Below are 15,103 nucleotides of genomic sequence, written 5' to 3' on the forward strand. Positions count from 1 at the left end.
CATCTCCATCTGGCACAGGTGGAAAAAGAAAATAATTACACTGAAGCCGGTTTGCTCTCCGTGCATTACTTACAAATAACAGTAATGCGTTTGTTTATTTCAACACTGGACACAAATGAAGACAGAAACCAAAATGAAAAAAGTGACATTTCTTCCCTTTCCACTTTGTCACAAAACTATTTTTTTTGTGTTTATTTGGACACTTAAATTCTTATACTCAACCAGTACAACAACAGCGGATACTCAAAGCAATGTTTTTCAAGAAATGAAAGCACCCCAACTATAGCACAAACTGTGCAACCACCTCTACCGATCTTATAACTATGAACTGAAAACAAAAGCCTTGGTCCAGCTCAGTAAATACCTTAATTTTGAAAGCAAATCCAATCTGAGCATCATGTACTTTGAAGGGTTTGGGGTTCAAGGCTTCAGAGAATTTAAAATGAATGTAAGCAGACAGACAGAACTGGACTGATCAGAGAGGAAGCAGGCAGCGATGAGCTGACACTCACAGCTCTACTACTTTACTCTGCAGACCACAATGTCCGTATGACTGCATAAAATCAGTGTGTATGTGTGTGTTTGTGTCTGGGTGTGATGGCTAAGTCTATGACAGACAGGGCAGTCATAATATCCACATCAGTTCAAGGTGGATGGAGATGTTCTGGACTCTGCTCCTTGCTGGGGCCTGATAGAACGCTGGAACACCCCTCCGCTCGTCTCTTTCCTTTTCTCTTCTCATCCCATTTCCAATTCGCACAGCTTTCTCCTCAGGCTTTGATCTCAGGCGTTGAGGTGTACAGCTGCTCAGAGTTCTCTGTCCCCAGGTCCTCTGAGGAGTAACGCAAAACGAAAAACAAATTAGAAAGAAATACAAACTACAAAGAAACAAGCAGTGCAGGAAATAGTAGCCAATAACAAGATTAATCACACTTTCAACAACACTTTCCTGTCAGAAGTTTGTGAGCCGACATTTTAAAGGCCGGACATGCCGCAGGTGGGACAAACACGTGGTTACTAACTTGAGACATGTTGTGTCTCAATGTTTTTATTAGGACATGGTATACTGATTTAGTTCTTGGCTAGTTTTTTAACCAAGATTTCTGCAAGTGAGGCCTGATGGCTTCTTTACCTCTCCTGACACATCTGGTATCTTTTAACTGTCTGATTTTCATGTAAACTTATGTGATTGCAAACAACATAAAATATGATGATTTCCATACATGAATTGTCAGTGCATACTGGTGTATGAAGTCAGTCGTCAACCATAATTCCAGCATATAACCATTAACTATGAACAAACTACTACTACCACCACCAGTGAAAACAGTTCATCATGTCTTCTGTGGCACAGGAGGAGTTTGTCAAGTCTGAAATGACTTTCACCATGATATCATCAGGGTTTGTTTTTAGTTATTTTAGTTCGGCCTTGGAGATCGCACCCCCAGGCTTTCTGTTAGAAATTTGCAGAGATGAAAGGCATGGGTGTTTATAGAGTAGGGTGGTTCAAACTATTTCAAACACTTTTTTAAATCTGTTTATGAGAAGTTATCCAAACTTTATGGAAGCACAATGCTAATGCTCAAGAAAATAGCTTAAATATCTTCTTAAAGAAAACCTGCCACTCACTGCTTTTCTCACTTCTATCCATATCTGTGCTGTCTGTCATTACACGGTTAGAAAATATGATTGTCTGGCGTTCAACTTCATATAGCATGTTTCAGATTACAGTACTGTGACCAGCAACTACTACTCAAGAGGGCCCAAAGACTGTTACCAGGAAGGACACACTTCCACAGGCCATAGGTTTTCCCCACAGCTGTCTGCCACAGTCGGAGCGTGCCGTCTTCAGAGCCACTGGCATACAGCTCACCATCTGGACTGAAGCGAACACAGTGCACTGGACCAAAGTGACCCTTATAGGACTCTGCAGACAGGAGAGACAGCAACAGCATTAGAGAGGAGTAAATATTATGTTTTTCATTGTAGTTTCCACTGTGAGAGGTAATAACTTAGACATGAGGCTGTTCATGTTCAATTAAACCATCCGTTCTGAGTGATCACATCTGGAGTGAAGGGTTTCTCGACATGCTTCAAAAGTGAGCTCTTGTGATCAGATATGCAAATATACACCTACATCACTGAAGCAAAGCAACCAACATTTTTTATACAAAAGTATATTGTTCGAAGAGTTAAGAAGGCCAAAATTATTTAGAACACAAGATTGAGTTTTCCTTTAAGGGCAGTCTGGTGAATTTTTCAACGGACAACAAATTAATATTTACTGTATCTGTAAAGTTTGAGATGTTTACCATCAACATGTAATATTCTTAATAAATTTGGTGTAAATTGTGAAATCAGTTGAAACTGTGTATTAAAACAACTGCTGGAACTGGGAATGCACTTCAGAAACAGAAGCAGACAGGGCAGACTGTAGACATGAAAGCAGACAGGCCAGTACAGGTGTGCCACAACCAACTTAATCTTTTACATTTACTCACTGTAGCCGATTCACAAAGGGTTAGGATTACAGATGTGCATCAACAAACCTCTGCTAGGTGGTTCTTCAATTTGACCCAGGACACATGTCCATCAGCACTGCTGACAGAAAGTCGTCACATGCGTCCCAGACCACCTCTAAATGTGGTCTGTGATCAAATCTCCAACACATCCTCAATGTGTCTTTGGGGTGTTAAAATGTAAAAAATAGATAATAAATAACCTTCAGCCTCAACACACTGAAAGCAGGTCATTCACTTTTTACTGGAGTCACTATCTTAAAAGCTCACAGTAAACAGTCTTAAGAAAAGCTCGTCTTTGCTCCTCACCTAACTCTTCCTTGGTGCTGTAGTCAAATTTGTAGAGCTTGAAATCCTCTCCACCGGCAACAAAGAAGTCTTTCTCTGGGTGGAGGGAGGCGGAGTTGATGGTTGCTGGTGCCTCCACTGTCTTGATCAAGTCCAGACTGGAATGTGAAAATATCATTTCAATAATACACTTAGTTTATGTTCCTGTGGAGAAGCTAAAGGTCTACAGCAGTGGCTCTCCCCTACCCATTAACCAGGTCCCTTACTTTATATAGGGTTGGACACAGTGGAAACTACAGTGGTGAGCTAATACACAACTGCTGCCTCACGCACTGAGGGGACACGCTGCCTAAAATTCATAAACTTCCATAATGTTTCACTGAAGAATGAAGTCATGTGGCAATTTGGCAGACATCGCCCAACCCCAACTTAATCTGTTTTCAATTTATTCAATTAGAATTGTTTTATATTGTTATTATTCAGTGATATTCAGTGATTCTAACAGATTTCATCGAACTGGGCAGTTGAACTATCATTATAATTAGTTTCCTAGAGAGCAAAAAAAGCCATGTGATTATAAATTACACTTCTGTTTGACATTCAAACTTTACTTAGGCATCACAAACAGCAGCCAATCAGAAACAAACAAACAAACAAACAAACAACAACAATAAGTATTCGTATTACATGCAGAAAAAAAAAAAACAACAGAAGGATTTGGATTTTTAGGAACAAGAAGGGTCTCGGAGAGTACAACACTGTTAGGAGAGCTGTCGTCTTTTAAACATACATTTTATCCATACTTTTGGCTGAGTTTGGCTGGGTTTCTGGATGCTAGACACTAAATCTGAAAACATAATATTGCACTTGTTTATTTTTTACCTTGGTCAAAATTTTTTGTGACCTTGGTCACAAATAAGCAAGCACAATATTTCGATAACACAGCATTCACAGTGTATCCACAGTAAATTCCAGGAAAGAGTAAGTCAGTTGACACACTAAAGGCTGTGCTGATGATCCTGTTCCCCATGAAGGTAACACAAGGCTGACAGAAACACTAAGTAAAGAGCAGTTTTGCTACAGAATGATACACTGCCTCGCATTGTCGTATTGGTGTTAGCAGGTGAATTATAACTGTTGGAGCATATTATCAATAGATGTAAGCTTTTAACTTGTCTTGAAGTCTGCTGTAAACTCACAAAGGCTTCCAAAAACACCCCAGTGCCCCACTTACAAAAGTATTGCTTCCAGCGCCCCCTGACATTTTCCAAACACCTCCTAGAGGTAACACCCCCCATTGAGAAACACTGGTCTACAGCATCACTATGTGTCAGTTCTGTCTCTATGAACATGTCACAAGTATACTGGAGGCCATGAAGATGCACATACATATTCATTTGAAAAAAACAGTCTTTGCATCCTCACATCGGGTGCCTTTTAACAGCAGTGTACATAATAAAACTTTTTCAAAATTTATCCTGATATTTCTACAATGAGAGTGCGGCGTACCTCAGAGCATTGTAGAAGGCAATGGACTTTCCATAAGTGATTACAAGAATCTCTCCATCAGTCACATACTCCATGCTGCTCACAGAGGTGTCAAATGTCAGCGTCTTCACCTCCTCCATGGAGCTTCTGTCCCAAAGCCTAGAAAAAGAGAGAGAGGGTGAGGATATGGCCCTTTTCACACAGAGAAGCTGCACTATCGCTGCAGCGGCGGTTCGCCAATTCTCCACTGTTGGTTGTTCACACGGAGCCAAGCATCACCGCCTTAAAGATGAACCGCTGTGCAATTCAGGCAGAAAGCCAATGCTGTGGCTCCTAGAGAGGCTTGACGGTACACATGATGATGATGACGTGTGTGTTTTCAAGGTGTTTCCCTGTCCTCCTGTCAATCTAAACCTGCTGAAAATTTATAATCATATGGATGCGGTTTTAATGTGTAGTGATTGAGATCCTGGCCCAACAAACATCCTGGAAAGTGACAAAGTTATGTTTTTCATACTAAATTACATAATCGCTATCAATAAACTGGACACTGACTGTCACTTGCGAGGACAGATGCTATTTTCTGTCTCTGTCAGAAGGGCTGATTGTCAGTCATTTTTTTTTCCCCTTTTCTTTTTTACCAAAACCTCTCGATACGTGCAGCCAGCTGATCCATTAACACTGGTTCAGTTTGCCAATACTGCGTCTCTGATACTATCTACAGAGGTGTATCAGTGCCGGAGCAAAATTTTACCCCTCGCCGCCTCTGAGACTTTCACACCGAGGAGGAGGCAGAATTGGAGCAGGATCCCCACATCCAAATGGCAGTGTGAATGGGGCTTACGACTTCTGAAAGGTGTGTACGCTGTCAGATAAGTGACTTGTCCATCAGCTGACTGTCTGTTCATGTGTGACAGAATATAGCCAACACGCATGAAAAGTTCAAATTTGACAAAAAAATGTTCTGGCCGCTGAAACACATGTAAAGCCACAAGAAGCCACTTCACTGACCGTATGGTTTTGTCATCGGCAGCAGAAAGGATCTGCTTGTCGTTGTTGCACCATAAGGCTTTTTTGATGGCTGAGGTGTGACCTGAAATCTCCTGAGGTGCTTGAAAACACAAAGATGAGACAATTGATTGAATGAAAAGACCATGATGACACAACACCAATGTCTTGGTTTGACCAACATAACTTTAAAATGTATCTACAATTACAAGAAACCCAAAACTGAAGCATGTTTTACACCAGACCAAATCCCTGAAAGTATACATGTAACCATGTTTCTCTTCTTCGTGCCACTTACCTGCTTCAGGGTTGCTGAGATCATAGATGCGCAGCAGCTTGTCGTTTCCTCCTGTCAGCAGACAGTTACTGTCCTGAGAGGAGAAGCAGAAGTATTTTGAGAGGCAAGAGCAGTTTTAGAAATATCCCAACTCATCACATCCATAATAAAAAATATACAGGACATATACACTGAAACAATCATTTTCATATGTACATTATATTAACACTTCATCCAACTGCAGACACTGCACTGACCTGAGTGAAGCTGACAGTCTTGACAATGTGTTTGTGTGCCAGTGTGAGGACCTCGTCTCCACTCACTGCATCCCACACCTTTCTAAAGGAGCACAGAGGTCATGTTTTGATACACAATAGCTTCTGGAGCTGCAGTGAATCAATAATATTTACTTTGCATATGTGTTTTTTGAAAGCAGGCTATGTTAAAGGATTTTTCTTTAATAGCACACAGAATCATTGGACCATAATGCTTGAGGAGAGGAGAGAGATCCAGGACTAATCCATCTTGGATTTAAGGCTGCTGCTGGAAATGGTCACAGGAAGATGAAATTGACAAATGCAACTTGGGCTGGTCGAGCAACTGGAAATCAAAGGCTGTTGTGCCTGTATCTTTACAGAGACCCGTCTCCACATCAACCTCGCGGATCAAGCTGTTGCATTCGACAGGCAGACCGTGTTCCATTCCAACAGAGAGCACGACTACAGCAGGACGGGGCGAGGTAGACTCACACATAGCAGTGTTTATCTGATGAACTTTTACTTATGAATATGCTCCATCTCAGAAAAACATGCCAGCTTTGAGATGCTGAGAATCCTGAGTTGAAGGGAGTCTGCAGTAATTTGCCTCCTCTTTTCCAGTCAGTTTCGAGGTGCTGTGGAATACGTCTGCATTGGTGCAAACAGTTGTTTAGTGTGTTTCTTTCATTCGTGCCATTGTTGCTTGTATTTTCTTATATGAGCTTCTCCATATAGCTAGCTGGCTAACTTAGTTTCAAGCTTCTGAGGCTGAACACAGCCAAGTTACAGACATGTGCTGTGGAGACAAAGACCCTTTTAAATCTACTCATAGTTACAGCCAAGCTGGATAAAAAAACTTCAGGAAAAAAAAATATTTTTCTGTCTAAATTATAAGCCTTTGACTGTAATAACTGAAGAAGCCACCACTCGACTAGGCACTAAAATGTTGACTTGATTGTAATTTGAAGTTATTGGGGCTGATACAGGTTGCGGACCTGTAAAGTGAAAAGTTGATATTTTTTCCTTGTGAATGGCTGAAAGACACCGCCATTTAAATGTTGCTGTTGCAAGAATTGTGGGACGTATCCATTTCCTTTCCTTTCATAAAGGATTGTTCATTTTATCCGTTGCTAAAGGAGATGGGATAGGAAGAACTGAAGTGCCTGTCCTCAGCATATGGAGAATTGGAACAGCTCTCATCATGGCTGCCACTTGGATACCTCCAGGTCACTCAGCTCACTTAGGAACTATTCTAAACAAAATAATAACTGCACTCTGTGTCTTATTAAGCAGCATATATGTAGTTGTTTTTTTTTTCTTAAGTTGTCTATTATTATTATTATTATTATTATTATAAGACTTATAGGAGAGTCCACTGATCTTTCTTGGAGTTGGAAAACATTGCTTTTATGCTCACATTTTTATTGGTTTGTTCTGCAGTTTAACTGAAGGACCATGACTTTGACCAAGGAGCACGGCACCTCAAAACATCTGCTTTCGGAGGGCTTTAAAAGAGTGATCACATCAGCAGTAAACTGCGGGTAACTGAGATGGGGACTACAACACCGAACTCTTATCCTGTCCAGACATTACAATCCATCTTTGAATCTATGCAAAAATAGCCAGATAGGAAGCAGTATTCAGGATGAGTGGAGCATTCAAGACTTTTTGAGACACTCAGTCACTGTTGGCAGGACTTTGTTAGACCCATACAGGACTGGACTCTCCACTCACGCTGTGAAGTCAGCTGCAGCAGTGGCAGCCTTGGTGGCGTCTGTGTTCAGAGTGGCTCCCCAGACAGCGCCTTTGTGACCCAGAAACGTTCCTATCCAGTCTCCTGTGTCTCCCTGGCGCAACATGGGCTTGCCATCTGAAAAAAGACAAGCAGGGGACACAAGACTTACATCTTGGTGCAGTGTACGTGCAGCTGACAGCTGCAGCAAAACCCGTGGATACTGTAGTCAACAGGTGTCTCAGAGATTACCTCACTTTAATAACATCAGAATTGTAAAATAAGCTTTGAGTTACTAATTCATGCGTTTAAGAACCCACATGTTACTAACTGTGGTCTAATGGAGCCCGCAGTGATTGACTTTACTATGAAGGCTGCAAACACAGGCTAACAGGGTTTCACAAAGCAGACAGGATGCAGAGTGAAGAAATCCACTGTCAGCCTGGTTTAAGATCTTAGATCTACTCCCAACGTCTCGTTAACGTTTAACGTTAGTACCATGTTATATGTCTCTCAGACTGTCCGGCGGTTTAAGTTACCCTTGCAGGCGCTGATGAGGAAGTAGCCATAGGGAGTAATTCCGCTGAAGGCCAGGTCCACCACAGGCCGGGTGTGACCGGAGCAGGTGAGCGGAGTCTGTCTCATCGCCATGGTCCTCCAGTCGGCCAGGAGACGGTTCGCACTGTGGGTGGAGACAGCAGAACGCTAGCGGCTAGCTAGCTGGCGGCTAAGAGAAAGACAATACAAGCTACCTGGTATACTTTTGAATAATTTCTGTAAGCCAATAGTTGGCTGCCGGATGGACAATGGCTGATATGAGTGAGAAATCACTACGTGGGTTTGTTAAACAAAACGGCAGGTCTCCCCCAGCAAAGGAATGGCTGTCGTGCTAATAGCTACAACATTGCAACTAACTAGCAACGTGCAACGCGGAGTAACTACCGCAGCGATGATATAGCCGCTGTTCCGCTAGCCAAAACAAAGTTAATACTTCCGGTGTGATACATTTTACAATAAAAGCTTCACTTCTTCAAACTGACTACTGATTGACTGCGGTGTGGTCAGGCGCTTACTATAAAATAAACAGGACATTATGAGACATTTAATTGTCCTCAAAAATATGGTTTCACTCTGAAAAATCAGTACTGGTAAAATCAGATTAAAATGCTCTTAAACGTTGCCTGCTTCTATTTTGAAAGCAGGACAACGACTTCTTCGTGTACTTCCTTGTAGGATAAACGAATCCCAGGTGTTTTGCGGACCCCTGCAGGAAAGTGAGCCTCAAACATAACTCACACCAACACAACAATATTATTTATCCTAAACTGTATTTAACTTAAGCTCTCTTGTTTCAGAGAAATAACCAAGTTGATAGCATTCGTGAGTCTTATTATTTCCACATCTGACAAATCCAACGTTTCTCGCTAATTACAGTGCTTATGTATGTATGTATGTATGTATGTATGTATGTATGTATGTATGTATGTATGTATGTATGTATGTATGTATGTATGTGTGTGTGTATGTATGTATGTGTGTGTGTGTGTGTGTGTATGTATGTATGTATGTATGTGTGTGTGTATGTATGTATGTATGTATGTATGTATGTATGTGTGTGTGTGTATGTATGTATGTATGTATGTATGTGTGTGTGTGTGTGTGTGTGTGTGTGTGTGTGTGTGTGTGTGTGTGTGTATGTATGTATGTATGTATGTGTGTGTGTGTGTGTGTGTGTGTGTGTGTGTGTGTGTGTGTGTGTGTGTGTGTGTATGTATGTATGTATGTATGTATGTCAGGGCGGGATTCCACTAGCCTATCCCATTCGCAAAATACTATTTTGAAGGCCACTACAAAAAGATTCACAATAAATTGCACGTTAGCGTAGAGATATAAAATATTAGACCAAGATACCATTAGGTAAGGTGGCATACCCTATTACTGAGTATAACATTATAAGCTGCTAAAATAAAAGTGTGTGTGGATGCGATCAATATTCGTTGTATTAAACCGTCATCAAATTAAAACGTTTCTATGGTGTATGTTTGCCTATATCAGTGCCTATATTACAATGTTTAATGCATCAGAATATATATTATTCCTGAAAACAAAAAAAGCAACATTGTATAAGCTAAATTCATTCCATGTTCATACTGCATACAGAACAATAAAGGCTCATTTAATATAAAGTAACTCATTACCTAGTGTCCGTGTGCTCGCTGTGAGACAGTGTGTGGATACACCTCACTGGCTCCTGCACATCCCTGCTTTCATCTGAAGCAGGCCGTGAACGTTTGCTCTGACAGTGACGACTTCTCTGAGGAAGAACTTTCAGTGATCAGTGTGATCTGCAGATGGCGCAGACAGCCCCTGCGCTGTGGTTCAATAGGAGGCAGAGCTGAGGACCTGTGAGTCTGCAGCAGGATGACAGAGAGCGGGGAGTGTGCCTTGCTTCACGGCTACAGGCAGAGATGGCGTCCTGATGCCGGTGAATAAGCAGAAAAAGCGAGCGGAGGGAGGGGAGAGGGATGCGGCCAGCGGAAGATGAGAAGCTGCATCATTCAGAGCATCACATGGCGGAAGATGACTTTTTGTGGTGATGATGACGGAGCGTTTTGGATTTTTACGGATCTCGATTGTTCTTTATTATTATTATCATCATTATTTGTATATGAGATCTGAAACAGCGCTGTGATTCCTCGGAGCAGGAGGGGCGGTGGGGGTTTGTTGTCTACCTCAGCTGTTTCTCCCTCCAGCGGGGCTCTCTGCTCATCCGACGCAGGGAGGAGAGGGCAGAGGGAGGGACGGAGGGGCGATGGCTGCCGGTGGAGCAGGATGCGGAGAAACGGTGGAGCAGTGCCGGGCCGAGGTGGAGCGCCTGAGCCGGGAACTGGCGGAGGCCAACCGCGAGAAGATCCGGGCGGCGGAGTGCGGGCTGGTGGTTCTGGAGGAGAACCAGAGCCTGAAGCAGCAGTACGCCGACCTGGAGGCCGAGCAGGAGGCGCTGAGGCAGGAGCTGGAGCAGCTGCAGGAGGTGGGCTCAGCAGGGGTAGGGCACGTTACACGAGAAAGTACAGCACTACTAGTTAAGACTCATTCCAGAAGTAAAGTCAATACTGTAAAGCAAGCCGTTACATCAGGGCAGAGCAGGTCAACTTCACAAACAAGTTAAAGTGAAAGGATGTGTTGTATATCAGGTCACATCAGCACATGCAGACAAAGAAGCAACCGTCATCTGTGTGCTGGGCCTCCAGGACAGCCTCAGTGCTCTTCCAGAAGAGAATCCTGGTGCTACTGATGGTGGTGGACAGTGCGCTGAGGTCCAGAGTCTCCCCAGGTGTTCACCGGGGTTGAGATCTAGTGGATAGGGGGCTGCAGTACACCATTCATATCATTTTCTCCCTGATCAAACTTCCGAGTGACCCCTCTGGTCATCCTGGAGGAGACCACTCCCATCATGACAGAAGATGATGGTATAGTAAAGGTGGTCAACCAGAACAACTAAGTATTTGCATTACCAGGGACCCCTCCCTCTATGGGGGGAAAGTGGATCCAAGCCATGGCAGTAGACTGAAGAGCCACCTCATTGTATCAATGGTGGTTGAGCATTCAGGCCTGTATGCTCCACATGCAGTTTCCCTCATGTCCAGAACATAGTGTAGAATGACTCATCTGTCCATATCACTTTGTTCTACATCTCAGTAGACCAGTGCGTGTGGTTTTTGCCCCACTGAACCCTCAATGTTCCTCAGTGTTCGTTCATGTTAACAATGTGGGGTTCAGGCGCTGCAGCCACACTGTTGATATCCCTCCGTGTTAGGGATGGACTGAGTATTGGTCTGAGCGATTATCAGGGCCGATATTCTGCATTTTTCTGATTATCTTTATCTGTGTTTTTTATGTCTGATTATTGCCATCAATTAACTTACTAAAACGTGCAATACTCTGACTTCGATGAAGGACTACTGTGGTCTCACTCAACGTCCTGCCCACTTCAGTATCTGATTGGTTACAAGTAAAGTTATTAAATGTAGTGGAATGTAAATATAATGTAGCAGACAATGTAGATACTCAAGTACTTCAAAATTGTACAACTGTACAGAATTTGAGTAAATATGTATTTGGTTACATTATCACTGATTATTCAAACTTTTGACACTACATTTTCAGCTCCACATATTTTCTTATCGGTCTTCAGTGACTGTTCCTATTGAAACACTTGAGCAGCCTTTTAACTGAGTCTCCTGCATTCCAGGCCCCAACATGAACCCCTCTTCTAAGTCACTTAGATTCTCCTCTTACCATCTTGCTATAAATTACACTTAACTGGGCCTGCTTAGCATTTTTATACATCACAAAGCCTGAACTGATGTTAATCATACAATGCCGCACATCTGTGTTGACGCATGTGCATTTATAATGTGTCTCCACTCATTCAGTCAGGGCTTTCTTTTCATTTGGTAACTCTCTGTCATGCATCACACCATTATTGTATTCGACTCATTCAGCTACCTGTTCCACCTGGTCGACATCAGACAGTAGACAGGCCCAGCTCATATGCATAGGGTCAATACAGCTTATGCCTTTCCTTGGGTAATGCTATTTACTTAGACTACTTTTATGGAGGTCCTTTCACATCAGGAACATAGCTACATGCCTTACATATCTTTGTGTTTGTTTGTTTGTTTGTTTGCGTACTGTGCTCTGACAAACATGTTTTTAAATGACACAAGTACATTATTTGTAGCATATAATGATCTGGATTCCAAATGAGTAATATACTGAGAATAAGATATTATGTGTGACTTAGCCAGAGTCTCCAACTGGGGGGAAAAGTGGGACTGATTACCAGGGACCCAATGGGAGAGGGGGCCCTCAAAAGGCCTGAAAAAAAAATGTTGCTTTTATTTTATTTTTTTATTTCAAGTAATTAGTGTCATAACTAACTTGGCAGAATAAATTGGGTGAGAGACTTTACTCTGTATAAAAAAAAGTGGAGGCTGTCCAAGGCCCCTCTCACCCCCCACAATACATAATGGTTCAGTCCACCCCTGCAGCTGCGGGTGCAGAAGATAACAGCTTAAGGTGCAGAGTGGCTGCTGCTTGTCAACACATCTTTCCCCAAGAAAGCAAAACCAAGGAGCCTAAAATGAAAGGAAAAATCAGAAAGGGAAAGAAAACAAGGAGAGGGAGGACGACTCCTCACATTTCTTTCAGAGGACAGGTTAGCACAGTTCACAGCTAGCACAGTTTAACAACACTTAAAGCTAATGTCAGCAGTTGTAAAGACTGAAGGCAGTCAGACAGCCATGAATCTAGTTTCTCAGTTTGAGCAGCAGCAGGTTCCTCATCATCATCTCATCCCTCATCAAGTGGTGACTGAAAGTTATTATTAAAGGTAGTCATTTCACATTGAGGTCGTGGACCTCATGCTAACAACAAATCAAATTTGGAGCGATATTTAGCTCCTTTCCCAGTAAGCTAGCATGACATGTTTGATGAGCAAGTTCAAATGACTTTTTCCCTAATGTCACGTTCATGAGATGCCAATGAGAGCCTTCTTTTTTTCCCTGGTCTTCCATGACTCCCTGTGTTAGAGATGGACTTTCTTTATTCAGCCACATTTTGAGAACTGACAGTTCCTCAGAGTAACTCCTTACACTGCACATTTCTTTTCTCCTGCTCTGACCTCTGATCGCCACCCCAGGAGGAGGAGGAGGAGGTCACCTTTGCATGATGGGGCCAGAGGTGAAGTTTGGTGTGTTTTGGTGCTGTGCTTAGTGAATTAATATTATTGAAGTGACCTCAAGTAAAAAGAAAAAGGCTTAACAAACGTAGTATGTTAGTTAAAGTCATGCATGTATCCTGGATTTGCAGGAACCTCCTGATCATGTATTGCCAGCTATGCACTTGTTGCCAAACACGCAATGGTTGAACCAATCAGCATGAGCATTGAGGAACCTCTGGCAGTTACAGGCATGGTTTAGATGTGACGACCAGTGAGGGAAGCGACTGTTCGTTTGAAGACAACAGTAGGTTTTGGTAAGAGACTGATCTACCAACTGGCTCCACTGCTGTTGATGTGACTGGTTGAAGTTAACCTGTGATAGACTAATGGTTTGCCCAGTCTCCTGCCAGGTACTCTTGAAAGTGCCTGTTGTTTCCTTATATACAGATAGTTCTGCAGAACAAACCATCTTGTGCATCAGGTTCCATGTTGTTTTCACAGGAACATGAAAGCCCAGACATTGACACATTAGCAGTGTCTGTCTGCTTTTCATGACTTAGCAGGTCATGTAGAGTGGGTTTATCACAGCTGTTTTTCTCCTGGCTGTTGCAAGCAAATTTGATGTCAGTGGAGCTTCTGATCTGAAAAACCAACCACTATTGGAGCACCTCCACGCTCTGATCATCAGCACATATCTAGCCTAAACATTTCCCACAATCTGATGACGTTTTTCCTACAGTTCCGCATAGTATTCTGTTTCCCCTCTGGCCTCTGGTGGTGATTTATTTCCACTGAGTCTTGTAATCAATCTCATCTAATGAGCTGCACCAGCCTCACTTGTGATCAACTCATTTTTCTGATCGATAGCCATCAGAGAACAGCATTTTGCAGCATGTAATCTAATGTATGGCATCACTAATTCACCAGTTTGTTAGCTGTAATACAGATGAATCAGGACTGGACCAGGAAGCTGACTGTGCAGTTACTCATGAAGGTCAGTGAGAGAGAGTGTGTGTGTGTTTGTGTGTGTGCGTGTGTGTGTTGTGTGTGTGTGTGTATGTGTGTGTGTGTCTGTCTGTGTGTGTAAATGGCTTACAGGAGGCAGGCAGAAGTATCAGTTCATACATGTGATGTGTTAACAGTGTGTTATTTTTAACTGAGTCCTCTGTGGACACTATGATACTGACAGCAGTGGTCTAAATGGCAGCCAGGGAAGTGAAGCCTGAGCACATTCATTGTTGGAAGCCTCCCAATACAACCATAGAGCTGCACCGTGATCAACATACTGTTGTCCTTTTCACACAGAGATGCTGCATTATCTGCGCAGCAGTGCTTCGCCAATTCTCCACCTCAGTTTGTTCACACAGAGCCAAGCAGCTCCGGCGTAAAGCCACACTAGTGTGTCTATTCATACAGCACACTGGTGCTGCGGATCCTAAAGAGGTGTGATGATGACGTCTTTGTTTTTTTTCCAACGTGTTTCTCCCAGTGTCCTGTTAATCTTTTTGCTGGTGACAGACACTGTTTTTCGGGGAGAAATGTTATGAAGAGTCGGTAGGACAGACAGGAGGACAGACAGGATGACAGACAGGAGGACAGATACTCACAACTGCAGTATGTCTTTCCTCATATAAGTTGCTAATAACACTACCAGTTACCACATTACTGTTGTTTGGTTCTGTAACGTTGCTTTGTGGGTTGAAGAGTGGGACAGGGCAGTGTCAATGGGGCTTGTAATTCGGATTTATTACAACTCGGGTATTCTTTTTGTTGTCATCGGGGATGTACGGTATGGGTATGAAAATTTCA

General features: G+C 42.7%; 2 protein-coding genes and 1 long non-coding RNA gene across 11 annotated transcripts in view; 2 read left to right on the forward strand and 1 right to left on the reverse strand.

The window, feature by feature from the left end:
• Window positions 1-50: 50 nt before the first annotated feature.
• On the reverse strand, window positions 51-8,549 carry LOC119032321 (serine/threonine kinase receptor associated protein). 2 transcript variants are annotated; one of them, XM_037121363.1, is made up of 9 exons: window positions 8,109-8,549; window positions 7,572-7,707; window positions 5,838-5,919; window positions 5,602-5,674; window positions 5,307-5,406; window positions 4,317-4,454; window positions 2,829-2,965; window positions 1,792-1,927; window positions 51-832 (listed from the first exon to the last, which is right to left on the reverse strand). In XM_037121363.1, exons 1-9 carry the CDS (start codon window positions 8,218-8,220, stop codon window positions 808-810), a joined length of 939 nt encoding a protein of 312 aa, XP_036977258.1. In that variant the 5' UTR covers window positions 8,221-8,549; the 3' UTR covers window positions 51-807. The 2 variants fall into 2 exon arrangements, with proteins under 2 accessions (XP_036977258.1, XP_036977257.1); XM_037121362.1 differs by having other exon boundaries at window positions 1,778-1,927; window positions 8,109-8,545.
• A 1,046-nt stretch (window positions 8,550-9,595) lies between these two features.
• The window catches only part of LOC119032792 (protein bicaudal D homolog 1-like), a 58,268-nt gene continuing 52,760 nt past the window's right edge, over window positions 9,596-15,103 (forward strand). For 5 of the 8 annotated variants that reach the window (XM_037122331.1, XM_037122330.1, XM_037122337.1 and 2 more), the window contains exon 1: window positions 9,596-10,615. In XM_037122331.1, the coding sequence (XP_036978226.1) occupies window positions 10,382-10,615 (234 nt within the window). In that variant the 5' untranslated portion in view covers window positions 9,596-10,381. The remainder of the gene's footprint in view (window positions 10,616-15,103) is intronic. The other 3 variants (XM_037122333.1, XM_037122335.1, XM_037122338.1) reach the window with 1 other exon arrangement.
• Window positions 12,696-13,560, forward strand: LOC119032793. Its single transcript, XR_005079038.1, has 3 exons — window positions 12,696-12,790; window positions 13,274-13,314; window positions 13,444-13,560. It is a non-coding gene; the product is annotated as an uncharacterized LOC119032793 (long non-coding RNA).

Source organism: Acanthopagrus latus, chromosome 14 (genome assembly GCF_904848185.1).
Source record: "Acanthopagrus latus isolate v.2019 chromosome 14, fAcaLat1.1, whole genome shotgun sequence".
In the NCBI taxonomy this organism is placed as follows: domain Eukaryota; kingdom Metazoa; phylum Chordata; class Actinopteri; order Spariformes; family Sparidae; genus Acanthopagrus; species Acanthopagrus latus.